This window comes from Panthera tigris, chromosome B2 (assembly GCF_018350195.1).
Source record: "Panthera tigris isolate Pti1 chromosome B2, P.tigris_Pti1_mat1.1, whole genome shotgun sequence".
NCBI classification, from domain to species: Eukaryota; Metazoa; Chordata; class Mammalia; order Carnivora; family Felidae; genus Panthera; species Panthera tigris.
The window spans coordinates 35,410,562-35,438,119 of NC_056664.1; the positions used below are offsets into that span (position 1 = coordinate 35,410,562).

Genomic DNA, 27,558 nt, shown 5'->3' on the forward strand with positions numbered 1-27,558 from the left:
AAGAACGTGATCATCCGGGTTCTCAACCAAACCTTTGCTGGAATTGTAGGCCACTCATCTTTGCTTTGGAAATCTGACTTCTTTTGCGTTCTTACTGGGTGACTTTGGGCAAGTTACTTAATCTCTCTGATCCTCAGGGTTTGTTGTTTGTTTTTGTTTTCGTTTTCTGTAAAATAGGGATAGTAATAGGACCTACCTCATAAGGCTATTGTGGGATTAAATGAGAAACTACTTGTAAAGCACTAAAAAGAGTGCCTGAGTTAGCTGTTATTATCTGAGTTTCAGGGAGGAAGCCGCGCTCCCCTGGGGCAAGGAGGTGGAGACAGCAGTCATTAAAAGACTGAGACCAAGTAGAGAGGTGAGAACAGCACTGTACCCCTCCTTGCTAGCCCTTAACAGGTTTGTGATCTATTTTTAATTAAAAAAAAAAAAAAAAAAAAAAAGCTGTTTCCTCACAGCGGTGAGCAGGTCAGATGCAGAAAAGAAGCTGCTGAGAAAGCCCCAAGTAAAATCCATTGGGCCTTATGAGAAAGTGTGGTTGGCCAAGCTCAGCCAAAGGCTGGCTCCAGAAACTACCTCTGGACCCCACTGCCCCCTGGGGGTGGCCTCTGGAATGAGGTCTACAGGAGTGAAAGGTCAGACCCTGGGTGGGTGGGCGGGGCCTGAGTGGGCTCCTCCCTCTAGAGGAAGCAGGGGCCTTTCCCTTTGGGGCTGTGGCTCTGGGACCACTTCCTCCTTCTTACTCTGAAGCTGGGAGCAGGCCTCCTGAGCCCTCTGGAGCACATTCCAGGATGCCTTAGCCCATCTGTGACCCTGGGTGGGGGTGGCTGAGGGTGCCGTTGGAGGCCACCTTCTCTGCTTCAGGGGTAGTTGAGGACCACCCTGGAGGTCTACAGAATGGAGCAAGAGAGTAAGGAGAAGCTGGCATCTGTGTCCAGTCTGGTGACTGTGTTTGAAAACAGCAGGTATGGGGTGGAGGGGGGTGGGAAGGGTCGCCAGGGCGGACTGGTGGCCTCCCTCTAGCTCCTCTGCCCACCCTGGGCCCCCCTCTGCCCACTGCCAGGCCCTGGAGCACATGTTCTGCCAGTCTTCAGGCTGAGGATCAGGGCCAGGACTGCCCTGGGGCCTCACAGCAAGCAGTTCTCTCTCTGGGCCCTTCCTGGACACCTCCTCCTGTCTGGGCAGTGCCTGGGTTCGTCACAGCAGCAGGCAGTGTCATTGGGCACCAGGAACTGGGCAGCAGTGAGAGTGTGTGTGTATATTTCTTAATGTTTATTTACTTATTTTGAGACAGAGAGAGACAGAGAGAGAGAGAGAGAGCACACATGCATGCAAATGGAGTAGGGGCAGAAATAGAGAGACAGAGAGAATCCCAAGCAGGCTCTGTGCTGTGAGCACCAAGACTGACCCGGGGCTTGATCTCACGAACTGCGAGATCATGATCTGAGCCGAAACCAAGAGTCGAATGCTTATCCAACTGAGCCACCCAGGCGCCCCAAGAGTGCATATATTGATATGTTGGGGAGAGTCCAGATGTGTGTAGTTATGAGTGAGCGTGGGCGGACCAAACAGTGTTTGGGCTGCAGGACTCCACCCATTGGAAATAATAGCTAATACTTATCAAGCACTTACTCCTTATAAGTAGGACAACCATATAATTTATCATTCAACTCAGGGTACAATTAAAACTGAAAGTGGATGCCATTCAATTTTTTTGGCAGAGGGGAGAGGACAATAGGAAAAGCTGAGACTGTATCAGGCAAACCAGGATGTATCATCAGCCTACCTTTGGAGCATTTTTCTATGTGATTTTTGTTACTTATTTCATTTAATTATCTAACAGCCTCCTGAGAGTAGTTCTGTTTCTATTCCCATCTTATAGATGAGACAATGGGTGCACAGAGAGACAAGGGGGCTTAAAAGACTTTAAGTTCATGGGTAGGGGCTTCCATTTGAAGGAAAAAAAAAAAACTGGGCCAGATGTGTGGAGGTCATTGGAGGCCCTGGCAGCGGTGGTGGTGATGGTGTGTGCGTCTGTGAGTGTGTCTGTGTGTGACATTAGTCTACTCTGCCGGCATTCCTTAAGCCCAGGACTGTGCGAGGGACGGTTGTAGGTCCCTCTGGAAATAGACTCTAAGATAGAAATTTGCTTCTGGGGATAGTTTTGGGAATAACACCTGTTGGAGCGAGGGATACAGCATAGGGAGAAGTTGAACTGTGTGCACTTGAAATAGAAGCCTCAGGCTGTCCCAAGTTGCTCTGAAGCTGAGATGTCCCTCAAGTCGTTCTAATTGAGGCAAAGGGGTGGGTCTTTATACCTCCACATGGGCTAGTCATTGGATGTGGACTTGGCCTGAGATGAGGCAGTTGTCTTCCAGGGAGGGCAATTCCCAGTCGGCCACCATACCACCAACAACTGGGGAGAAGAGCTCCTCAGTCCTGAAGGGGGTGTGGTTGGTACAATACAGCATCACACAGGAACTGTAGCAGACACAGGAGCCGAAAGACTGATCCCTGCTGGGATGATTTTCGTCTTTGGATGCCAAGCTCATGAAATTACTATGATGCCAAGTCATAGACAATAGATATCCTGAGTGAAGCCTAGATTCTGAGTGCTGAGGGCACGCAGAGCAGACGAAGACTTCTGTGGCCTTCAAGGTGCATGTGGCATAGATGTGGACCTAGAAGGGCAATTCAGCTTCCTGAGCCAGGGACCTTACCCTGACTCTCCCAGAGTCCTTTGCCAAACACGTTCTGTTCAGCACCAAGGACAGCTCCAGGCACCGCCTTCCTGGACCCCCACCCCACCCCCTGCTCCCTTCTGTGTGGGGAGAGAGCACCACCTCACTCAACATGCCAGGCATGCTCAGTGGAGACCCTTAGCAGGTGTGTTGTGCCCAGGCCACACCAGGCAAGAGGAGGCAGCCCTCAGACCAGAATGGGGTCAGAGGAGGCCTTGTCTGCAGGGTGAGAGTCACCTCTTATCATGTGAGAGGCCCTGTGCCAGCAGCCTTGGCTTTGGCTTTCTTGTGAGGTCTTCCAGCCCCTTAGCTGATGTGAAACTGAGGGGGGAAGAGGAAACAGAAGCTGGCCTGGCGCACTTGGAGGGAAATGCAAGTGCTGAAATGCAAGGGAAATGCAAAAGCTGAAACCAAATGTAGAACAGAAAGCCTGAGGCCCAGCTGTTTCCGTGGGTTGAGGAACCAGGCACTGAGGTGCCAGAGAAGGGTGGGGGAGCTCATGAGGAGCCACTGAGGACCGGGTTCCAATCCTCTCTGCCACCAGCTAGCTGAGTGACTTGGGGCAGACATGTTGACCCGCTGGACCTGTTTCTTCTCGACCCAGATGGGGAGGGGCAGTTTAGGGATCAGATGCCTGATCTGAACTCCACCTTTGCCACCCCCACGCTGCAAGTTACTTATGCTGCAAGTTACTCTCTGTACCTCAGTTTCCTTAGCTGCAAAGCTGGGGTAATGAAAACCTGTCTCAGAGTTTTGGAGATTTTGTACCTGTCTGGTCCTCCATTGCCCAGACTATCTGTCTCATCGCAAGCCTTTTCATACTAAAGGGAATGAGCACAACCCAAACCGTGGGCTATGACTCAGTGAAGGTGGCCTCTTTTATCTAAATACTTTAGCTGGCCTGTAGACTCTGCACTCAAAGATACCCTTCAAAGGCCCATCCCAGGAGGAACAGGGAATTGCTGCCAGACTGGCTTCCCCCCACCCTCCACCCACCCACTAGAGGTGTGGAAGGCACGGCTCCCATTGCAAAGTCCCAGCTTTAGCAGTCCTGCCCTCCCTGTAGAGTGTTCCATGGCTCCCTCCTTCTCTCCTAAGATTTTAGGGCCTTTCCTGCTGCAGAGACTTAACATTAAAACAGAGATGAGGTGTACAAGTGAGGGTGACCTGGGGCCACCTAAAAAACACTATATGCAGAAAGAGGGGTTCCTCCTGGCATTTTAAACAGGGAAGTATGTAGTTTCCCAGAAAACAAAACAAGTCTACGCTGACTCATTTTGAAAACTGGAGTTCCCTCCAAGAAGATGTTGGAAAGGAAGTGGATGTTTTACTTAGCAAACTCCTCCTGAGTGCCAGGCACTCAGGGGCCTCTTCACACCTGTGATGTGCATTGATCACTCCTAAATCCCTGACCAGGGAAGTGCTAGTCTTCTTCCTACTTTGCAGACAGGAAACTCTCAGATCTGTTTTGTTCATTTCAGGACTCCAGGAGCAGCAATCAGAGTCTCCAAACTGGAGGCTGAATGTCACCTCCCCGGGTACAGCCTTACCCCGTCTGCAGAACCATGGAAGGAGTCCCACGTTGGGGAGAGCCTGGGGTCTGAGCCCAGGACAGTCAGCAGGAGGTACCTGAACTCCCTGAAGAACAAGCTGTCCAGTGGAGCCTGGAGGAAATCTTGCCAGCCCGAGATCCACCCTGGGCCAGGGACGCAGGTGCCTGAGGGCTGGAGCGGATGTGGGGAGCTGGGGGACACCTCCACGGACCTCCCTGCAAATTCTCTCCCAGCCCAAACCAGCACTTCTCCAAGCAGGGGTCTTATGTCACCAGAAATCAGTTGAAAGCTAGATTCTACTCCCTTAACAGCCTTTGATTACATGCCTACAGTTCACCCCATTGTTCCATTGTTTCACATTCCCTTCACTGTAGGAGTTTTTTAGGCAAAGACATTGAAACTCAGATGGCTTAGGGGTGCCTGGGTGGCTCAGTCAGATGAGCATCCAATTCTTGACTTTGGCTCAGGTCATGTCCCAGCGTCGTGGGATCGAGCCCTGCATCGGGCTCCAAGCTGAGCATAGTAGAGCCTGCTTAAGATTCTCTCTCTCTCTACCCCCCTCCCAACTCTCTGTCTCTAAAAGAAAAAAACAACCCCATAAAACTCAGACAGCTTAAAAACTTGTCCAAGGCCACACAGCTTGTGTGAACCTGGCATCCTTCCCTGGAGTGGCCTCAGTTTCCCCACCACAAGAGGCAATAAGCCCAAACTAGAGAGAGAGATTAGTGCTGATCCTACCCTTAGACTGATCCTGGACAGGTCACCTCCCTTTTCTGCATTTCAGCTTCCTTGTCTGTGGAGTTCAAGGGCTAGGCTGCGTGGTACTGTGTCCCCCGGAGCCAGACTGCCAGTGATCACACCCCAGCTCTTCTGCTTCCTGGGTGACCTTGGGCAAAGCACTGTAGCTTCTTTGTGCCTGTTTCCTCATTTATAAAATGGGAATGGCGATCACAGTAGTATGTTGCAGTTACCAGTTGCTGCAGAACAAGCACCCCAAAATGTGGTGGCCGAATACGATTTATCATTTCTCACAGTTTTGTGGATTGACCAGAACGTATGGATGGTTTTTCTATTGGTCTCACTTGGGGTTTGTCTTAGGTTGGGCCGACAAAATACCACAGACTGGGTGACTTTAGAGAAATATATTTCCTTGCGATTCTGGAGACCGGAAGTCCCAAACCAAGGTGCCGGCAGGGTTGGTTTCTGGCAAAGCCTCTCGCCTTGGCTTATAGACGGCCATCTTCTCACTGTGTCCTCATGCACATAGTCTCCTAGTGTCTGTCCCTCCTCTTATAAGGACACCTAATCCAATTGGATTAGGACCTCACCCTTATGACTTTATTTAACCATGATTATCTCCTCAAAGGCCTTATCTCCAGTCATATTAGCAGTTATGGCTTCAACATATGGATTTAGGGAGGGGAGCACAATTCAGTCCATAAGAGGGTCTCTCACATGGCTGTGGTCTGATGGTGGCCGGGGCTGGAATGCCCAAGATAGCTCAACTCTCAAGCCTGGTGCCTGGGCAAGGACAGTGGAAGGCTGGATTCAGCTGCGGTGCTGGCATTGCTGGGCCTTTGGCTCTATGTAGTCTCTGAGCCTCAACGTGGCCTCTCTATCAGCCAGACCTCCAGAAGTAGTGGTTCATGGCTCCCAAGAAGCTTCCAGGCCTCTTAAGCCTTAGACCCAGAACTGGCACAACCTCACTCCTGCCCCATCCTTTGTTAAAGCGATCCCAGCGCCGACCCAGATGCATTGTGGGAGGCCATGAGTGTCGGGAGGTGGGCGCTCACTGGGGCATCTTTGGAGACTACATTGGGGTCTCCATCAGAGGAGACCAGAAACTGTGTCTCTCCTTCTCCTCCTGTTCAACCCCCCGCCCCCGGCCTCCCCTCCCCCACAGATGCCAGAGGAAAAGAGAATCGTCCAGGAACTACTGGAGACAGAGAAGGCCTATGTGGCACGCCTCCATCTGCTAGACCAGGTCAGTGGCCAGAATACCACCTCATCCTGCCCTGAGCCCCAGCACCCAGGTCTCCTCACCCCACCCCTGCTCTGCCTTCTGTACACCTCACCAGAGCTGAGAGGTAGGGCCTGGGATTTGATTCTAGGGCGTTCAGTCCCCGTTGGCCGAAGTTAGGGCAGAAATCAGGAAGTAGCATTAATGCCACTTGCCATTTCACCCCCAGCGCTGGGGCTGGCCTCACGTGTAGCAGAGTGCACACATCCTTCCAGTCCCCATGCCTCATCTGTCACCCCAATGCTCGACACCCTCACCGTTATTATCCCTTCACCCTTTATTTATTAAAAAAAAATTTTTTTTTTAATGTTTATTTATTTTTGAGACAGAGAGAGACACAGCATGAGCAGGGAAGGTGCAGAGAGAGAGGGAGACACGGAATGTGAAGCAGGCTCCAGGCTCTGAGCGGTCAGCACACAGCCCGATGTGGGGCTCGAACTCACGAGCTGTGAGATCGTGACCTGAGCCGAAGTCGGACGCTTAACCGACTGAGCCACCCAGGCACCCTCCTTCACCCTTTCTTAAGAGGGTTAAATATTTGGAAATCAGGAGGAGGATCTTTTTCTTTTTTTTTTTTTTTTTTACTTTTTTTAAACTTATTTTGAGAGAGATAGAATGCAAGGGGGGGAGTGGTAGAAAGAGCGGGGAGGAGAAAGGATCCCAGGCAGGCTCCGTGCTATCAGCGCAGAGCCGGATGTGGGGCTCAAGCTCACAAACCGTGAGACCATGACCTCAGCCGAAGTCAAGAGTCAGACGCTCGACTGACTGAGCCACCCAGGTGCCCCAGGAGCAGGATCTTTAGTGTGGCGAAGTTCAAGACCTTGGCAGATGCAAGATGGACCCATCTCTGACACTCACCAGCTGCCAGCCTCTCTGACCAAGTGTGTCTGAGTCTGGAGGCCTTCATTTGCCCTTCTGTAAAATGGCCAGAATACAACCCTCCCTATCTCTTCCTGAGGTTGTTTCGAGGATGATGGGAGACTGAAGAAGTGAAAGCATTCAGTAACCTAGGCGGGGGGGGCCCTAAAGCCCCTGGGCTGTGCTTGTCTCCCCCTGGGCTGCTGTGTGGGTGGCTCTTCTCTGCCACAGGCCCAGTGACCGCAGTGGTGGTTCCAGGTGTTCTTCCAGGAGCTGCTGAGGGAGGCCCGCAGCAGCAAGGCCTTCCCCGAGGACGTGGTGAGGCTCATCTTCTCCAACATCTCCTCCATCTACCAGTTCCACGCGCAGTTCTTCCTCCCGGAGCTGCAGCGGCGGCTGGATGACTGGTGAGGTCCCCCATGGAGCCCTGAGGCCCCCTGACCGCTGCCCCAGCCAGGTCAGCGTGCAGACCCCGGGGCACGAGGTTTGGCCTTGCTGCGTGGCCATGGCAGTCTCCTCCTCTGGGCTGGGTCTGTGTCTGTCCTCAGAGTAAGGGGCTTGGACAGATGAGTGCTGAGGGGCTGTGTGTGTGTGTGTGTGTGTGTTCTGGGGAAGGGGATAGATAGGTCCTTGCTAGGCTGAGTGACTTAGGAGGCAGTGGAAATAGCCCTCGCTGACTGAGGGCTTTCTACATGCCCGGCATTGGGCTTCACACCTATTAATGTTACTATTACTCCTCTAATTTGCAAATCAGCCCGCTACGTGATCATGGTTACGCAAGAAACTGTCTTCGTTTTCAGAGGTGACCACTGTAGTGTTTGGTGATGAAATTACTCACTGTATACATTTTGCCGAAGCAATGCCATGACGTCCGGCATGTCTTTTAAAATTCTTCAGCAGAGGGGTGCCTGGGTGGCTCAGTCGGTTAAGCGGCCGATTTCAGCTCAGGTCACGATCTCGCGGTCCGTGAGTTCGAGCCCCGCGTTGGGCTCTGGGCTGATGGCTCAGAGCCTGGAGCCTGCTTCCGATTCTGTGTCTCCCTCTCTCTCTGCCCCTGCCCCATTCATGCTCTGTCTCTCTCTGTCTCAAAAATAAATAAAACGTTTAAAAAAAATTAAAAAAAAAATAAAATTCTTCAACAGAGAGGAATGTCCATAACTGTTAAATCCAGTGATGGATACATAGGGGTTCATTATTATGTTCTTTTTAGTTTATAGTTGCTTGACGTTTTTTTTTCACAATAAAATGTTGGTTTGTGTGTGGTGGTTTTTTTTTTATTTTAATTTTTTTTAATGTTTATTTTATTTTTGAGAGGGAGAGAGAGAGAGACCCAGAATCCGAAGCAGGCTCCAGGCTCTGAGCTCTCAGCACAGAGCCCGATTCGGGGCCCAAATCCACAAACTGCGAGATCATGACCTGAGCCGAAGTCAGACGCTTAACCTGTTGAGCCACCCAGGAGCCCCTGTGGCGTTTTTTTGTTTTGTTTTGTTTTTAAAGACAACCGTATGCCTAGCATCATTCCCATTTTTTTCCAGTGGGAAAAGGAAGGGACAGTGAGGGTAGGTGGCCTGTCCGAGAACACACAGTTAGAGTAAATGGAACAGTTAGGAATCAAACTCAGGGAGGCCAGCTCCAGATCGCGGCCCCTCACTGCTCTGCTGTAACAGTCCCTGGGCTGACCTTCGGGCCTTACCACAGGATGACCCTGGATCCGTTCTTATCTCCTGAGCCTCAATTTCCTCATCTCTAAGATGGACCAGTGACCATCTCTTGCAGAGTTAAATGAGATGAGACATGTGGCATGTTTTGAGCAGTGCTTAGCCTGTGGCCCTCGCTGCTGTCACGTCGGAGGCCTTGAGTGGTTACTGGATACGTGTTGTGGGCCCAACACTATGCTGGGTCTTTGGGGTGGAAGAGAATAGCATCTGCCCTCCAGGGCTCAAGGTCTAAGGGAGGTTGGACCGTACACGTTTGGGCGAATGCCTACACCCAGAGGTGCAGTGGAAGGACTGTTACGAGGAGTTCAGAGAGCCTGGCCTAACCTGACCCTGCCTGAAGTCAAGAGAGGAGGTCCTCAGGCTGAAGGCAGTACCTAGGTGGCCCTCTTGCAGGACAGCCACCCCCCGCATCGGCGACGTGATCCAGAAACTGGCCCCGTTCCTGAAGATGTACAGTGAGTATGTCAAGAACTTTGAGCGAGCCGCCGAGCTTCTGGCCACCTGGACTGACAAGTCTGCACCCTTCCAGGAGGTGATCACCCGCATCCAGGTGAGGTTGGGTGAGGGGTGGGACAGAGCCTGCATTGCCACCCCCAGTGTGCACTGGCTCAGTCTCCCTGAGTGACTCTGGCCACCTCCAGGCTCAGCTGTTTGCACACGCTCCAGCATCAGCCTGCCCTGCCCACGCCCGTGGCCCTTGGGGTAGCCTGTCCCCCCCCTCCTCCGTTCTCGCCTCCACTCTTCCTCTCCCCATCTCTTCCCCAAGAGCAGCGAGGCCTCCGGCAGCCTGACTCTGCAGCACCACATGCTGGAACCTGTGCAGAGAATCCCACGCTACGAGCTGCTGCTCAAGGAATACATCCAGAAGCTGCCAGCCCAAGCCCCAGACCGGGCAGATGCTCAGAGTGAGGACACCCCTCCCCCCCAGAAATCCAGGGAGCTGGGGAGGCCTGAGCGACTCCCATTTATTTCTTGAACACCTGCTAACATGCTTGGAATGACTATCAGCTATCAGGCACTTCTTAGACATTATCTCTACCATTAACCTTTTTTTGGTAGACATCAGCCCAAGAGAGATCAAGTGACTTGCCCAAGGTCACACAGCCAGAAAGGGGCAAGGGTGGCATTTTTTTTTAATTTTTTTAATGTTTTTTATTTATTTTTGAGACAGAGAGAGAAAGAGCACAAGCAGGGGTGGGGCAGAGAGAGAGAGCAAGACACAGAATCCAAAGCAGGCTCCAGGCTCCAAGCCATCAGCACAGAGCCCAACGCGGGGCCCAAACCCACAAACCGTGAGATCATGACCTGAGCCAAAGTTGGACGCTCAACCGACTGAGTCACCCAGGCGCCCCCAGGGGTGGCATCTGAAGCTATGCCTGTATTATGCCAAAACCCATGGTCTTTCCAAAGCACCCTCTGGGTCTGGCTTGGTTTGGCCAGCAATGAGAGTCACAGACGCCTAAGCCCTGTCTTCAGTGGCGTCCACTCTCTCCACTCTGGGTGGGAAATGGCCCCCATGATCCAAACATCTCATGTGCCAGGCTACACAGTCAAGGCTGCTCCTATGGTTACTCATGGCAGCCCCCCTAGGCCACTTTGTTAAGCCTCAAGGACTTCCTGCCTCAGCCCCCAGCCCCAAATTTTCAGGAGATAACGCTGGCCCTGCGTCCCCCTTCAGAAGCGCTCGACATGATCTTCTCAGCCGCTCAGCACTCCAACTCAGCCATCACTGAGATGGTGAGCTGCCGGCCCTCATGGGCGGGGGTGGGCGTGGGGCCCTGTACCGCAGGCCTCTGCAGGGGCCCTGTACCTCCTCCCTGCAGCTCTCAGCCTCCCCCAGCCCACCCAGGTCTCTATCTGCTCATCCCCTGATCCTACCCCATGACACCTGGCCCGCTGCTGTCCTCCCCTTCACATCCCGTCCCTGTCCACACAAGGCAAACCTTCCAGAAGCAGGTGGGCCCTGCCCGGCTTTGGCTGAGGGTGCACCCCCTGTCCCAGGAGCGGCTACAGGACCTGTGGGAAGTGTACCAGCGCCTGGGGCTCGAGGACGACATAGTAGACCCCTCCAACACGTTGCTCCGTGAAGGCCCTGTCCTCAAGATCTCCTTTCGCCGCAGCGACCCCATGGAGCGCTACCTTTTCTTGGTAGGGGATGCTGGGGGGCCCATCCCGCATGGGGAGGGAAGTCCGGGGGCCACACTGCCCCAGGTCCTGCCTGCCTGGTGTCTACCTGGCACCTCAGGAGAAACAGGGAAGAGCCTGCCTCTCTGTCCTTCCCTGATTTGGCATCCAGGTGATTTGGGACAGGTCACTTGCTGCCTCTAGGCCTCAGGGATTTCTGACTGAGGGGTTTCCCAGACAGGCCCTGGGAAGCAACAGAGTCAGATTTTGAACCCAGACTGTTTGGCTCCCAACTCTGAGGTATTAATCTGTGCTCTAGGGAATGCGTAGCAGGAAGGAATTAGGTTACTGTTAAGAACTGCCCAGATTTGCACTGAAGAAGCCAGGGGGTCTCCTGGAAATCTGGAAACTGGTCCTGCCCGGAGGTCTGGAGGAGGGAGCCATAACCTCTCATGAGCCCTCGCCACCCTGAGCCCCCATTAGAAAGTCCTTGTGAGTTTGATGCCCACAGATATGGCGGCCCTTCAGTGACAGTCCTAGGTGGATTAGGGGCCAGACCACCCCTTCATCATCACACCTGTGACTCCCGTGAGTAGCCCAGAGTGTGGCGAGAGGAGAGGGAGACGCAGTGGTGCCCCGCCCACCCCCAGGGAAGCCCTGCCCTACCACCCTTCCTGCCCCGCCACTGCGCACGCGCTCACCGTTTGTGTCTCCTGCAGTTCAACAACATGCTGCTGTACTGTGTGCCCAAGGTCATCCAGGTGGGCGCCCACTTCCAGGTGAGGACCCGCATCGACGTGGCCGGGATGAAGGTGAGTGAGAGGCACCCCAACCACCGTCAGGCTTCATCCCAGAGGTGGATTGAGTATGGGGAATAGCAGGAGGGACCACGCTGCGTTCTCAACCCAGGAACCCTAATCTGGTAGGTCCTGGGCCACCGTGGAGGTGGAAAAGTTTGGGGTTGGAGGTCTCCCCTGTGGGCTCCCGTAGGCCTGGCCCACTCTTTGGGGCAGTGCCCCCCACCCCGTCCTGGCCTTGCTCTGCTTTCCCTACCCTCTACAACAGTGCTTTGAAAACTTTAATACATGCATGAGTCCCCCTGGGAGTGTTGTTAAAATGCAGGTCCGGATTTAGTAGGTCCGGGGCGGGGCCCAAGATTCGGCATCACCCCCGGGTGATGCTTCTGCTGCACGTCCGCAGGCCAGATTTGGAGTTGTAAGGGTCTACACTGTCAGCTCAGCTGCTGGATCGTGTCATGTCCCCATCCAGAGGTGGCCACAAATGAGTGAGGAGGGCAGCCCATAACACTGCCCCATGGATTGGGCCCTGCATCATCCCATCAGATTCTCCTGGGATCCCTGCAGTGTAGGGACTGTTATTTTCCCTTGCAATTTTGATTTTTCCTTTTAAAAATCACACTTTTGTTACTGAAAAATATAGATAACACACATTCCAGGGGCCCCCGGGTGGCTCAGTTGGTTAAGTGCCAGACTCTGTGTCGGGCTCAGCGCTGGGCATGGAGCCTGCTTGAGCTTTTCTCTCTCCCTTTCCCTCTGCTCCTCCCCCCATCTCCAAAAAAAAAGATCGTTAAACATTTTTTTTTTTAAAAGATAATACAGGGGTATCTGGGTGGCTCACTCAGTTGAGTGTCCGATTTCAGTTCAGGTCGTGATCTCACAGCTCGTGAGTTCAAGCCCCGTGTCGGGCTCTGTGCTGACAGGTCGGAGCCTGGAGCCTGCTTCAGATTCTGTGCCTCCGTCTCTCTCTGCCCCTCCTCTGCTCATGCTGTCTCTTTCTCTCAACAATAAAATAAACATTAAAAAAATTTTTTAAAAAAGATAATGCATATTCCAAAATCAAATATAAAAAATATATATAGTGAAAAGTCTCCTCCCCACTCTATCCTCTAGTCCCCCTTCCTAGAGACAGTCTTTGCTTCTTTTTTTTATCTAAAAATTTTATATAAAAATGTTTTAATGTTTATTTATTGTGAGAAGGAGAGTGTGTGTGGGCACAAGCGGGGGAGGGGGAGAGAGAGGGAGAGAGAATCTTAAGCAGGCTCTATGCTGTCAGCACAGAGCCTGACACGGGGCTCTATCTCTGGAACTGTGAGATCATGACCCAAGCCGAAATCAAGAGTCGGACGCTTAACCGACTGAGCCGTCCAGGCGCCCCTAGACAGCCTTTGCTTCTTATGAGGCCTCCCAGAGGTAGTTGTTACCTACACAAACTAATAATATGTTTATTACTGCTTTTTCACTTTTGTTTCGCATAACCAGTGAAACTGTTTTTCATAGACACCGTCCTGCACTTTGCTTTTTTTTTTTTTTTTTAACATTTATTCATTTTTAAGAGACAGAGAGAATGGAGCATGAGCAGGGGAGGGACAGGGGCAGAGAGAGAGGGAGACAGAATCCAAAGCAGACTCCGGGCTCTGAGCCGTCGGCACAGAGCCCGACGCGGGGCTCGAACTCACTGACCGAGAGATCATGACCTGAGCCGAAGTCGGACGCTCAACCAACTGAGCCACCCAGGCGTTCCCTGCACTTTGCTTTTTTAACTAACTGCAAACTCTGGTGATTGCTGCACGTGAGTAAGATACCAGCTTCCTACCCTCCGTGTAGCCACAGAGTATCCCAGTGTGTGGAAAGTACTGGAATTTGTTGGTTCAGCCAACCCACCGCTGAGGGACCTTTAGATCGTTTTCAGTGAATTAACCAATGAATTAACTACGTACGAGACTGCATGTGAGTATATCTGTAGTTAATCCCATTTAAAAAAAATTAAGGAATAAACCATGGTCCATCTAGACAATGGAATATTATTCAGTGATAAAAAGAAATAAGCTCTCAGGCCATGAAAAGACGTGCAAGAAACTTAAATGCATTTTGCCAAGTGAAAGAAGCCAGTTTGAAAAGGCTACGTGACATTCTGGAAAAGACAAAAGATCAGTGGTTTCCAGGGGTGGAAAGGAAAGGATAAGTAGGTGGAGCACAGAGGATTTTGAGGGCAGTGAAAAACTACTTTGTATGATACAATATGATACATGCCATTACATATTTGTCCAAACCCACAGAAGGTACTACACCAAGAGTAAATCCTAATGGAAACTATGGGCTTTGGGTGACAGTGCTGTGTCAACGTAGGTTCACCAATTCTAACACATGTGCCACTCCCTACAACTGCTCTAAAAAAAATTAAAAGTCTTTGAAAAGAAAACCAAGGCCCAGAAAGGTTATATTTTGCTTGGGGGTCACACAGCAAATCCTGGTCTGAGCGATCAAACCAGGTATAGCCCCGGCCGGGGCCCCTGTACCTAATCACCATACTGGACTGCCTCCTGTTAAGGCTTCAACTCAGAGGGGCAAACTTATGCTGAATCGCAGGCATAGTGGAGTAAGTGGTGGGGGAACCTTCTTGACAACTCCTCTCTGATCACTCCTGAGTCCCGGAGCGTCCTGAGGGCTGAGGCTGGGAGAAGCAGAGGTCAGGTCCGGCCTGTCCTGGTACCCTTCCATTTTTCCATCTCTTAGCCCTATCACCACCTCCCTGTCCTCTCCCAGGACCTGTCCTAGGAGGGAGGTTCAGGTAGGAGTTGAGCCAGGACCCTCCGTCCTCTGGAGAACCCCTGGGCCTCAGAGAGCCCTCAGCAGGAGGGCCTTGCCCTTGCTCCTGACTAGGCTTGCCTGGCATTTGGGGCCCAGTCAAGGGGCCTGGAAATGAGTGCAGCCTCAGAGGGTAATGAAAGCCAGTAGAGGGACCTGGGCAGCCTGTGGGGATTCCAGCCCACTCCCTGTGCCTGAGTTGACTGAGGTCTTTTATGAATGCAGCCCCTCACCCTGGGACATCCAGCTTCCCTTCCTCAGTCTTCAGAATGTCCCAGAGGCCGGGGTGTGTGTGCAGGCTTGTATGTCTGGGAGCCTTGGTGAGGGAGACTGAGAAAGGCATATTTAAGGAGAATAATAGACAGACAGAAGTGGAGACAGGCGGCCTTGTCTCAGGGCTGGCAGAGACCCAGGCATAGAAAAAGAGAGGCAGAGATTGACAGAGAGAAAAGCCAAGAAATAGGCCAAAACAGAGTCATAAAGAGAATATACACGGAGAGAGGACTGAGAGCATCAGACCCTTAGAGAATGTGTTGAGGGGTCAGTATGTGCCGGGTTCCTGGTGCCTACCAGTCCCACCGAGTACGTTCCCTGAACAGTGCGTCTGATGTTCCATTGGCCACACAGCACCTTCTCTTGAATGGTTCAGGCAGGGCAGGCACAGAGCTATCCGCCTGTCCACTTCTGTGCAGGAACCATTTTCTGAGTCTGAAGTCTAAAGGCAGTTCTGGCCTTTGATCACCATGATGGTTCCCACTGGCCTATGACCCCCTCGCCTCCTCCCTTCTGGACATTGGAGAGGCCTAGTTCTCACCAGCTGATTCTCCCCAAGGTCTGAGTTGGTCCTAATGTTGTGCTGTCCTGCACGAGGCCAGCCTGGGGAGAAGGAAGGGATAAAGGCACACACATACCCAGAGTCTCCATGTATAACTGTGCAGGTTGGGCACTGCACCAGCATACCTCCCCTAAGATGAGCAAATCTCATCTGGATTGTCTATTTACAGTTCTTACTTCTAAGTTTTTATTTATTTATTTTTGAGAGAGAGATGGGGGAGGGGGTGACAGAGATAGAGGGAGAGAGAGAGAAAATCCTAAGCAGGCCAAATGCTGCCAGCGCAGAGCTCAATCTCACAAACCTCAAGATCATAACCTGAGCCGAAATCGAGAGTCTGGGGCTCAACTGACCAAGCCACTCGGGTGCCCCTTTAGTTACAATTCTTATTGTCCGGCAGATGGCAGTCAAGCGACTTGTTCCAACAAAACCTCAACATTATGCCAGTTTGCCAACAGATGTCAGTAAAGCGTTTTGAAGAAGGGGTGTCTTTTTCTAATTAGCACAAAGGCACCGTAGGGGTTAGCAGGGGCCTGAACCGGCCCAGACCTGGGGAGTGGTTGACACTGGACACAGCAGAGCCTGGGAACTGGCCTCCAGAAGCTTCCATCCTGCCCCTCTGCAGAGGGGATCCTGGAGTCTCAGGCCAGGAGCTCTCCTCGGTTCCCCTTTTTCTACTAAAAGCATCATATTTCTTTTTAGCTCTGGATCCCAAACCTTAGATTTCTCTTCCCCCCCCCCCCATTAGTCATGGAGTCTTGCCAGATTTCCCGATATTGTCCCCCAGGGAGAAACGTTCTCTCTTCCCAGGTGCAGGCAGGCCCCTCGTCCCCTTGCACACAGCTGCGGGAGGGGCTTTCTCCAACACCTCTCCAACAGCTGCTCCAGGTATAAACCCTCGGAGCCTCCCCATTGCCAAGAGTTTGAGTCCAAACCACATCAGGCCCCTCCTAGAGGGAACAGACTGATTCTGTGGGCCTGAAGGTGAAGGAGACCTAACGTGGGGCAGGATGTACCCAGGGTCACTGTTCTCCGGGATGCGGCGGGCCACCCTGAAAGTGGGCAAAAGCCTGGTCACCACATGGCTGGGAGCCAGCAGAGAGCCTCGAGTGTCAGTGGAACAACAAAGTTCTGCCACACGAGGGCTCTTGTCTATGTCTTAGTTTCCCTTTGTGACTCTCTCTCTCCACACTGCCTGGAAGAGGTCTGTGCTTGTAAGACTCTGGGAGTGGCGTGGAAATAGATGTTCTTGCCCCTTGGGGGCCAAAAACCTGAATTTGAATCCTCATTCTACCCTGTAGATGCTGTGTGAGCTCAGGCAGGTCTCCTGCCCTCTCTGAGTCTCCATCTCCATATCTCCTAAAGGAGGGTGATATCTCTCTCTCTCCCAAGATTGCTGTGAAGATTTTCTTTAAGTTCCTATTACAGGCATTTTTGAGCCAAGAAAGTAGTACAATGAACCCCTGTATGCTCATCACCCGGTTTCAACAGTTGTCAACCCCAAACCAGCCTTGTTTCCTCAGGAGTCTCCTTCCTAATCCGCTTTCCACTGGATTATTTAAGAGCAAATCTCAGATGCATAATCATTTCACCTATAAACACAGTACGTGTCTGAAAGAGAAAGGACTGTCTTTTTTTTTTTTTTTTTTTTTTTTTTTGCCATAAAAGGTGACAACGGTACTGTTATCACATCTGGCAAGTGAATAATAATTATTTAGTAATATTAAGATCCTTTGGTTTTCCTTGACTGTCTCATAAATGTCTTCTCACAGACGATCTGTTTGAATCGTTTGTGATATGTTTCTTACATCCCTTCTAATCCATTACACATCCCTTTCCTCTTTTTTCTCCTTTGTTAATTGAAGAAACCAGCTCATTCCCTGGGAGCGTTTTGCAGTCTGGATTTTGCCGACTGCACCCCTGTGGTGTCATCAACGTGTCCCGCGGTCCCCCATATTTCCTGTAAACTGGCAGAGAGCCTAGAGGCCTGACCAGATTCAGCTATGCAAGACTCTCGCTGCCTGTCGCTGTCCTCGAGAGGCGTGTAGAGGCTAAGTGCTAGGGTGGATCAGTGGGTTCAGCAGTTGTGCGAATAAAAAGGGAACAGGTGTGGAGAAGCCCTGAGCTCAGTGGCCGGCACATAGTCAGCGCTGTCTGACTGGCAGCCTTCACAATGACCTTGGACCTGTGGGGTTCTGGGACAAGGGGACAGTGAAAGGCAGTAGAAGTGGGGGGTCTGTTGGGTTCTATGAATTGGGCAACCAATGTCTTCCTTCACTGTGTGGGGTAGAGGGTCTTGTTCTAGGCTTTAGGTTTGCTCTTGAAAAAGCTGTGTCCCCAAACCCAATTTATGACCCAATTTGCGTTTCTGGTGAGTCCTTTGTGAGGAACTGTCACTCCTACCTCACACTGGGCCAACTTAGCCGCTGCTAAAATTCCAGGAGCCTTGACACCCCGTGTTCTCAGAGGGCAGCCTGGTTGCGGGTGCCTTTGCTTGGTTCTGCGGGTTTAGGGAGGCCTTGGACAAGGTTGCGATGCCCGACCCTCGATTTTGAATCGTCCCTTGGGCACAATCCGCCTCCATCCACCCCGCGGTGTCTGGGGGGCAGGGGCTGACAAACCTGAGCGAATCCTCTCCCTCCCAATGCCGAGCAGGTGCGGGAGCTGACCGATGCGGAGTTCCCCCACTCCTTCCTGGTGTCGGGGAAGCAGCGCACCTTGGAGCTACAAGCGCGGTAGGCGGGGAGGGGGTGGGGGGATGGGCCCGGCGGGAAAACTGGGAGGGGCTGCTCTCAACACCGTGTTCGCTTTCCGAGCAGGTCCCAGGAGGAAATGATTTCCTGGATGCAGGTATCAGAACGATCCAGGGCCCCTAGGATTCTGACCCCACACTACCCACCCAGGCTGAGGGGGAGGGTGGGGTGTGCGTGTACATGTTCATGGTGGGGGGGCAGGTGTGTGTGTGTGTGTGTGTGTGTGTGTGTGTGTGTGAGCGCGCATGCCCAGCTGCTCCCTGTGCTTCTTCAGGAGTCGGTCTGTGGTAGTTTGAAATCAGATCTGGGTTCAAATCTTGCTGCCTTTCCCTGCCTACCTGGGTGGGCTTGGGCAAGTCACTTAATGTCCTCAGTTTTCACATCTGTCACCTGGGGCTAACAGTCTCTCCTCCCTTGAGTCAGCCAGTGTGTGCTGAGAATCCAGTGCCTGGCGCCCAGTAGGCTTTCAGCAATGTCTGTTGGCGGTGTGGATGGATGGACAGATGATCAAGCCCTCCCTGCCCCCCCCCAACCACCTCCCGTGCCCCCTCAGGCCTGCCAAGCAGCCATTGACCAAATTGAGAAGCGGAACGAAACCTTCAAGGCTGCGGTCCAGGGCCTGGAGGGAGACACCCAGGAGCAGGAGGTAAATGAAGCCTTTTCATATCCCTCACTGGAGCCACCAGCCTCACACACGCTTATTCCCTCACTTTGCTCTGCCCAGCCTGGCTCGGAGGGCAGAGGAGTGTCACCCACCAGGAGTGATTCAAAGGGACCAGGGAAAGCCCACCCACCCCAAACATCAGAGACTCAGTGCCAAAGGTTCTCCCATTAGCAAAAAATTCCTTTGGGAGCCTCTATATGCCACTATCCCTAGGAAGGATTTCACATCTACACAGCTCAGGCTGTCGGGTGGTACAGGTCTGGGTTGAACGTGCCTGAGGAATGTAAGACCAAGGGAAGGTGGGGGGTCGGGGGGAGAGGGAGAGTGTCTGTGACTCGATTTCTAATCTGAGTTCTGAACTCTGGCTTCCTGGGTGTCTTTGCTGAGTCCCTTGACCTCTCTGGGCCTCAGTTTCCTCACCTGTCAAAGGGGAGTAATAGTGACTGACCTAGCATATAGTCTTTGTCAGTTCGGTCAGCTTCATGTGGAAGCTGCTGGGAAGCACAGCACACACGACCCCTGCCACGAGCAGGTGGCCAGAGGGTCCCAGGGGGAGGCCAGAAGGGAGTCACGAGCAGGTGGCCAGAGGGCCCCAGGGCGAGGCCAGAAGGGGGTCACGAGCAGGTGGCCAGAGGGCCCCAGGGCGAGGCCAGAAGGGGGTCACGAGCAGGTGGCCAGAGGGCCCCAGGGCGAGGCCAGAAGGGGGTCACGAGCAGGTGGCCAGAGGGCCCCAGGGCGAGGCCAGAAGGGAGTCACGAGCAGGTGGCCAGAGGGCCCCAGGGGGAGGCCAGAAGGGGGTCACGAGCAGGTGGCCAGAGGGTCCCAGGGAGAGGCCAGAAGGGGGTCACGGAGTGCCCACCCTACTGCCCAACAGCTGCAGTCTGAGGAGCTGGGCCTCCGGGCGCCACAGTGGGTCCGGGACAAGATGGTGACCATGTGCATGCGCTGCAAGGAGCCCTTCAACGCCCTGACGCGCCGCCGCCACCACTGCCGAGCCTGCGGCTATGTGAGTCGTCCCGCCATCACCCCTGCCTCCACCCATCCCTCCTCTGCCTTCCCCTCCCTGGCCCAGGGCCCCTCTCCCCTCCCCGCCAACTCTGCGGGTTCCCACCCACGCAGCCCAGAAGCATCAGGTGCCGACTCTGAACCAGGGATGTGAGTGTTTGGACCTCCTGGTGCCCACCCGTGAACCAGGGGCTCGTCATCCCCGTTCTGCAGATGGGGAAACGAGGCTCAAAGAGGCCAGACGATGTGCTCAAGACACTCCCCAAAGCTGGCACTGCCAGCTCCTGTTTGTACCACCATTTCCTGAGAGCCCAGACCCAGCACCGGGAAATGGGTTCCCGTTCCAGGTGGGGCGTCCACACCCCTCAGCCCCTCGCGGGCCTTGCGCCCACCACCTCATCAGCCCCATGCCTGTCTTTCCTGTCTTCTTAACCGACCCTGGCTAACTGTCCCCTCCTGTCCTGGCAAGCCCTCGGTGCTCCAGCCCCTGGTCAGTTCTGTTCCTCACCGTGCCTCAGTTTCCTCACTCGTACCGTGGGGATTGTAACACCTACCTCCAGGGTGGTAGTGAGGACTCAACAAAGAAGGTTCAGTGCCTTCCCTCTCCTTCTCCTCCTTTCCTTCCTCAGCAGTTCAGGAGGGGCTCACTCAGAGGAGCAACCACCAGCTGATTGAGGGAGGAACCTGTCCACTCTCTTACCAGCTCCGGCAGGGTTATCAGAGACAAATTTTGTTTTGCTTTTTAAGCACCTGCTGTACTTGAGCTGTTCTCTGTCGACATCACAACCCCCTCCATTTACTCTGCAAACAGAGAAGCCCTTTACAACCTCAGTCTTTAATGACCTCCAGGGGACAGGAGACCAGCCTGGCAGGTTGGGGCCAGTCAGGGAGGTGTCCCCAAAATGTATTTAAATGGCAATTGGGACACAAAGGAAATCTCTAGGACTGGGAACACACCTGTGTTCAGATGTAAGTGACAAGTTGTATCGGAACCTAATGGACAGGATCTGGGGATTAGCTACTGTTCTTGGTGACTCACGTCTGTAAAGAAGGGTCGGGTCAATTCACACTTGCGACTTTGTAAGTACTTCCTCAAAAATTATTAAAAATAGTTAAGAAATGCAAAGAGGCACAAAGAATAACAATACCTATGTACCCGCCTTCAAGGCACATGGAAGAAAGACGACATTCTGACCAAAAAAAAAAAAAGAAAGAAATGTATGATCCTTAATTGGATTGTGGATGGGAAAAACAAAACTAGCCACAGAGGTCGTTCTGGGGAACGTGGGGGAAATTTGATCACGAGCCATCTATAGAAAGTAATATTGTATCGATGCTAAATTTCCCAAGTATGATCATGACGTTATGAATAGGCAGGAAAATGCCCTTGTTTTTAGGAGATGCCAGCTACATATTTGAGGGTGCGGTGTCATGAGGACTGTAATTTGCACTCAGATGATTCAGGGAAAAAATACACGGATAGAGAGGGAGAGATAAAGCAAATGTGGCAAAAATGTTAGCAATTGGTGAGTGTGATGGGGGCAGTATCCTATGCTATTCTTTCAATTTGTCTGTAGGTTTGAAGTTTTTCAAAATAAAAAGCCGATGGAGGAGACAATAAATACACACTAACCGTGTAAACACTTTAAATCTCAATAAATTAAAATACTCCCAAGGTCGTTGAAGCCCCCCCCCCCCGTGTGGGGCTACGTGAGAGCCCCTTGGCCCGATTTCAGCGTTTCCCATGCCCGCACCTACCTTTGTATTCTGTGAGTCATTCTTTCAGTGGTTTGGGCGCCCAGTTTCTGTCTCCCCACCTGCCAGACGGGAATCCTGGTGAGGGTGGGGCGGACCAGGCTTTCTGTGGGTCCCTCCCGGGCCACGTGCTGCGCTGGGCACCCAGACGAGCCCCCTTGTCTCTGTCTCGGCCCCCACTTCCAATCCCACATCCCGGGCTCAGCGTGACACCCCAGTCTTCCTGGAAGTTACATCCCGCAGCACCCATGTTTCTCTCTGAGTCTTGTCATGCCTCTTTCTCCTGGCCTCCCCAGCATGACCCACATTGGCCTGTCTGGGGGCTTTCTCTGGGCTGGGCTCGGGGCGGGTCCCGCTCCACAGAGTACACATGCTGGGTCTTCCTGGCAAGAACGACCAGCTCATCTTTTTTTTTTTTTTTAATTTTTAAGTTTTTTAATGTTCATTTATTTTTGAGAGAGAGAGACGGAGCGTGAGCAGGCGGGGTGGGGGGGTGGGCAGAGAGAGAGGGAGACACAGAATCCGAGGCAAGCTCCAGGCTCTGAGCTGTCAGCACAGAGCCCGACGCGGGGCTCGAACCTACAAACCGCGAGATCATGTGACCTGAGCTGAAGTCGGATGCTTAACTGAGCCACACAGGTGCCCCTCAGCCTGTTATTTTTCTATGAAAACATGCTTGACTCTAGGATTGAGTGGAATGCAAAATGTGCACGAATCCTAAAGCTAAACCATGGGGCTTTAAATACCTGTCCCGTATGTGGAGGGCCAGCCAAGTGGCCCTCGGCAAGTCCCTTGCTGTCGGGAGGGGATGACAGCCCCAGCGCTTCCACCTGGTGGGGCAGTGGGAGAACCAGGTGAGATGCTGAGGGGAGAGAGAGCTTGGAGAAGCGATTAGGTGCAGCCGTGTGTGCAGGGAAGCCCCTGGGATTCACAGCCGCCCTTACGAAGGGGGAATCAAGAGGCACCTGCAGTGGGGACCTGCCTTCGAGCCCCCGGCTGGGGGAGCCCAGAGCCTGAGCTCTCCCCTCCCCCGTGCCGTGGCCTCCAGGCCCCGGGGCTTCTGCCAGCACGGGAGACCACCTGTCTCTGCCTCCATCCCTCTCCCGGAGCTTGCTCTGTCTTCCTCCTGTCCCTGGTTGCTCTCATGCCCCCGCCCCCAGGCCGGGGTACAGACGCGGTCCTCCCCTGCCTCACCCCCCAGGTGGTGTGTGCCAAGTGCTCCGACTACCGGGCTGAGCTCAAATACAATGACAACAGGCCCAACAGAGTCTGCTTCCACTGCTACACCTTCCTCACCGGCAGCGTGCTCCCCGAGGACAAGGAGGACAGGAGGCGGGGCATCCTGGAGGTGAGGGCCAAGGATCTCCACCCAGCAGCCGTGTGCAGGCGCCCGCCACGTGCTGGCACCGTCCTCGGTGCAAAGGAACAAGCCAGCTGCGGTCACATTTCCCATCCTCCTCTCTGCCCCTGGGCACCCCTCCCCTTCCCCCGCAAACAGAGCTGGGCCTGTCACCAAACGGAAGCAACCTTTGGCTCTAGGCTGTCATCCGGACTCTCCACCTGTCCTCTGGCCCCATCCAATAATCACAACGACCTCTCCACACAGTTCCTGTCTGTATGCCCATGCCCTGCCCCGGAAGTCTCCGGAGGTGAAGAGAGCCGGTGTCTCTGATCCCATTTCACAGATGGGAAGACTGAGGCTGCAGGTCAGGGTCCCACTTCTGGAAAGAGGCAGACTGGAAACTCCATTCTAAGTGGAAGGGACTTCAGGGACCTGTCCCATGGAGACCCAGGCCCAGAGAGGCAGCTTATCCGAGGTCACCCAGCAAATTAAGAGCCAGCTGTCTGGCTTCTGCCACGTATGTTCTCTCTGCTGCCTTGGGGCTGGTGGAGCCACTCTCCACACCCGCAGGTGCTCCCCAAGCTGCTCCCTCCCTGCCAGTCAACACCTGTAGGGCACGAGCCGCGTTCACTTCCTGCCACAATGTTCCCCAGCCCAGACACTGGCCACCACTGCCCCTCTGCCTGGTTGAAGGCCAGGTTGACATCCCACCGTCCCAGGGAGGTGGGAGAAGACCCCTTCCCCCCATTCCAGCTGAACACAGCTCCCAGGTTTCAAGGTGGTTCCCTTCCGTGGACCTCTGCCCGCTTTCCAGTTTTCCCCACTCCCTGCTCGTGCCTTCCCTGCCCGCTAGGCCACAGGCCCACTCCCTTCTCAGGCCCCCGTTCTGTTCCCTGGGGCAACTCGCAGGTGAGAAGCCCCTCCTGGCACTTGCCCCAAGCTCCGGCTGGCCGGGTTTGGACGGCAGCCCTGCCACCGGCCAGCTGTGTGACCACAGGCCCGCGACGGGACCTCTCTGAGGCTCAGGGACAAGCAACCCCTCCTTACAGTGTTGCCGCAAGGCTGCGAAATAGTGATTGTCAAAGCCCCCAAACCAGCGTCTGTCACAGAGTGGGCGCTCTGTTCCCTGACAGCCTCCGTCTCTGGTTGTAGAAAGGGTCTGTGGCAGGGTCGGAGCAGAGCCTAATGTGCAGCTTCCTGCAGCTGGTCGGGGACAAGTGGGGCAAGAGCGGCCCCCGGGGTTGGTGCGTGATCCCCCAGGATGACCCCCTCGTCCTCTACATCTACGCTGCCCCTCAGGTAATGCCACCGCCCGCCTCCCAGACCTTGGCCTTCTCGCAGTTCATGTGTGTATGGGGTGGGTATTGTTGGCCCATGTGCCCGAGGAGGAAACTGAGCCCCAGTGAGGACATGCTTCCCTCCCGTCAGGGTTAGTGGCTTTCAGAGCTGGGCCCAGACTCTGTCCAGCGGGCGGCCAGTCCTCTTCTTCCTGGATGCCCTCCCGGCAGTCCACCTGCTTCGTGGGTGTTTGGGAAGTGAGAGGTGGGGATGTGGCTACCACCTTCAAATCGGCTGTCTGAGGCATTGGGGCTGAACAGAAAGACAGCGGCCCATGGCTCTCTCCTCCCCTCCCAGGACATGCGGGCTCACACCTCCATCCCGCTGCTGGGCTACCAGGTGACTGCTGGGACCCAGGCAGACCCCCGGCTCTTCCAGCTGCAACAGTCAGGCCAGCTCTACACTTTCAAGGCTGAAACCGAGGAGCTGAGGGACCGCTGGGTGAAGGCCATGGAGCGGGCGGCCAGGGGCTGGAGCCCCGGGAGGCCCGATGATGGGGACCTGTCTGACTGACCCACAGCTGGCCACTCTCCCCTTCAGAGTCCGGCTCCTGGCACGGGCTGTCCCTGCGGCCTCTGTCATCCACGGTTCCAAGCTGATCTTTCAAATAGCTGATTTCCAGGGGCGCCTGGCTGACTCAGTCTGTAGAGCACGCGACCCTCGATCTCGGGGGCGTGAATTTGAGCCCCATGTTGGGTGTGGGGATTACTTAAGAATATAAATAAACTTTAAAAAACAAACGAACGACTGATTTTCAGTCGTCAGTGCCCAGACCGTGTGTCTTGACTTGGAATCCAGAAAACATGGATTTGTTCCTTTGGGAAGGGGGTAACTGAGCATCCCTGTTTGCTCAAGGGCTGAGGTGGTGCTGGGGGCATAGTGCTAAGACCTGGAAAGTCCCAGATAACCCAGGACTATTGGTCACCAGTATGGTTCTCAGCCTGGGCTGTATATTAGCATCACTTGGGGACCTTTAAAAAATACCAAAGAAGGGATGCCTGGATGGTTCAGTCGGTTAAGCGTCTGACTTCGGCTCAGGTCATGATCTCGTGGTTTGTGAGTCTGAGTCCCACATCAGGCTCTGTGCTGACGGCTCAGGCCTGGAGCCTGCTTCAGATTCTGTGTCTCCCTCTCTCTCTGCCCCTCCCCTGATCGTGTTCTCTCTCTCTCTCTGTGTGTGTCTCAAAAATAGATAAACATTAAGAATACATTTAAAAAAAAAAATCCTTAAGGAAAGAAATAAGGAAGGGAGCCATACAGATATCAGAGGGAAGAGCATTCCGGGTGGAAGGAACAGCAAGTGCCAAGGTCCTGAGGTGGGAGCCTGCCTGGCACATGTGAAGAACAGTGAGGAGGTCAGGATGTCTGGAGCAGAGTGGGCAGGAAGGAACTAAGAGAAGACATCAGATCATAGTCAGATCATCCCTAAACTAAAGGTGAGATCAGGGGAGGCAGATGTGGGAGCCCTCCAAGGGCTGAGTGAGATGGAGAGTCGTTAGGGGGCGGGGCATCTGATTTAACAGACTCCCCCCTGCTGCTTGTTGTGACAGACTGAATGTGGCGAGGGTGGAAACAGTTTAGAGGCTGTGACACCGACCCCCGGTTAGAGAGGCGATGAGAAGGGACTGGATTCTGGATTTATTCTGAAGGTAGAGCAGAGATTCCCTCACAGGGTGAACGTGGTGAGAGAGGCGGAAGGAGCCAAAGGTGACACTGAGTGAGACCTCTGACCTGACAGCATGGAGGACGGAGCTCCTGTTGACTGAGATAAGAAAGCCGTGGAAGCGGCGGGTCAGGGAGCAGCAGCGCATCAGATCTCTGACGTGGACAAGTCATAGCTGAGGCACCCACTCCTGGCCACGTCCAGTGGTGGCGTGCCTGAGCCCGGGTACCAGGTCTGGACTGGGGATGTAAACGTGGGAGCTGTCAACCCAGAGATGGGGGTCAAAGTGTACATCAAACAGGGGCGCCTGAGTGGCTCAGGCGGTTGAGCGTCCGACTCTTGATTTCAGCTCAGGTCATGATCTCACAGTTGGTGAGTTCGAGCCCCAAGTTGGGATCTGCGCTGACATCGCGGAACATGCTTGGGATTCTCTCTCTTACTCTCTGCCCCCCCGCCCCCCGCTTGTGCACACATCCTCTCTCTCTCTGTCTCAAAATAAGTAAATAAACTTAAAAGAAAAAAAAAAAAAGACTACCAAAGCATGCGTGAAACAGAAGGAAGAGGTCCAAGTCCTGAGCCCTGCACATCCCAACATTTTAACCTTTTGACCTACGTTTACAATTCTGAGAATTTACCGCAAGGAGACAGGCCAGTGCGACAGGATTCATGGACATGATTTACAATAGTTCTCCCAAACTGAAGACTACAGAAATAACCCATCCAAATGGGGAGACCTTTGCCCATAAACTTATGCCCATCCAGAGGGACTCAGACAAGCTGCTGTAACCATGCAGCGAACCATGCGGCTGTTGGAAGGGAAGGCTTAAATGTCAATGTGCTGCCTTGGGAAGACCGCCGGGATGCGTTAAGCAAGGAACAACCACAGAAGGATGGAACACTTTTAAACGCTCACTGTGTGTCAAGCACTGTGCTAAGGCCTTGGAGGCGATTATTTCATTCGATTCTTCTGTTTTCTCCTTTTTTTTTTTTTTAATGTTTATTTGTTTTTGAGAAAGAAAGAGAGCGTGTGAGCGGGGGAGAGGCAGAGAGAGAGGGAGACAGAGAATCCCAAGCAGGCTCCCCACCCATCAGCCCAAAGACCCATGTGGGGCTCGAAACCACCAACCTTGAGATCACGACCTGAGCTGAAATCGGATGCTCAACTGACTGAGCCACCCAGGCGCCCCTGATTCTTAATAATATTAGAAATAGGTGCTAACTTGGATCCTCATTTTACAGATGAGAAAACCACGGCTTCTTTGGTTGAATAATTTGTTTGTGGGCACATAACATGGGGTAGCGGAGGCAGCATTCCCAACCATTGTGCGGTGGAACATTCCAGTCCTGCTTGGATGGAGATGTTTTATATCTGCAACACTTTAAGGGCTACCCAATATACTGCAGGAGTGGTTGATTTGCTTTCTTCTTTAGGTGCTTCTGTGGATTTGGATTTTTTTCACTACCGCATATCGCTTCTATAATCCCAAGGACAAAAGTGGTTTCCCATGTTAAGAGGAACATAAAGGAAGGAACAAAGGAAGACTCACCTGTCCTTCTCCAGGGGCCCAACGTGCTACGCAGGGTTGC

General features: G+C 53.3%; 1 protein-coding gene across 2 annotated transcripts; it reads left to right on the forward strand.

Annotated features, from left to right (window-relative positions):
- Nucleotides 1-734: 734 nt before the first annotated feature.
- On the forward strand, nt 735-25,337 carry FGD2 (FYVE, RhoGEF and PH domain containing 2). 2 transcript variants are annotated; one of them, XM_007085243.3, is made up of 16 exons: nt 735-965; nt 4,223-4,454; nt 6,198-6,278; nt 7,431-7,579; nt 9,284-9,440; nt 9,657-9,795; nt 10,569-10,627; nt 10,892-11,038; nt 11,734-11,826; nt 18,107-18,186; nt 18,271-18,301; nt 18,758-18,850; nt 19,743-19,874; nt 22,830-22,976; nt 24,123-24,269; nt 24,606-25,337. In XM_007085243.3, the coding sequence occupies exons 1-16, from the start codon at nt 898-900 to the stop codon at nt 24,819-24,821; spliced, it is 1,971 nt and encodes a 656-aa protein (XP_007085305.2). In that variant the 5' UTR covers nt 735-897; the 3' UTR covers nt 24,822-25,337. The 2 variants fall into 2 exon arrangements, with proteins under 2 accessions (XP_007085305.2, XP_042842171.1); XM_042986237.1 differs by lacking the exon at nt 6,198-6,278.
- The last annotated feature ends 2,221 nt before the right edge of the window (nt 25,338-27,558 follow it).

Excerpts from the sequence above, each read along its gene's own strand:
- FGD2 (XM_007085243.3), top strand. The coding sequence starts at position 898 with ATGGAGCAAGAGAGTAAGGAGAAGCTGGCATCTGTGTCCAGTCTGGTG. Across the intron at positions 7,580-9,283 it reads CAGCGGCGGCTGGATGACTG|GACAGCCACCCCCCGCATCG; the intron begins GTGAGGTCCCCC and ends GCCCTCTTGCAG. Across the intron at positions 18,187-18,270 it reads ACCTTGGAGCTACAAGCGCG|GTCCCAGGAGGAAATGATTT; the intron begins GTAGGCGGGGAG and ends CTTTCCGAGCAG.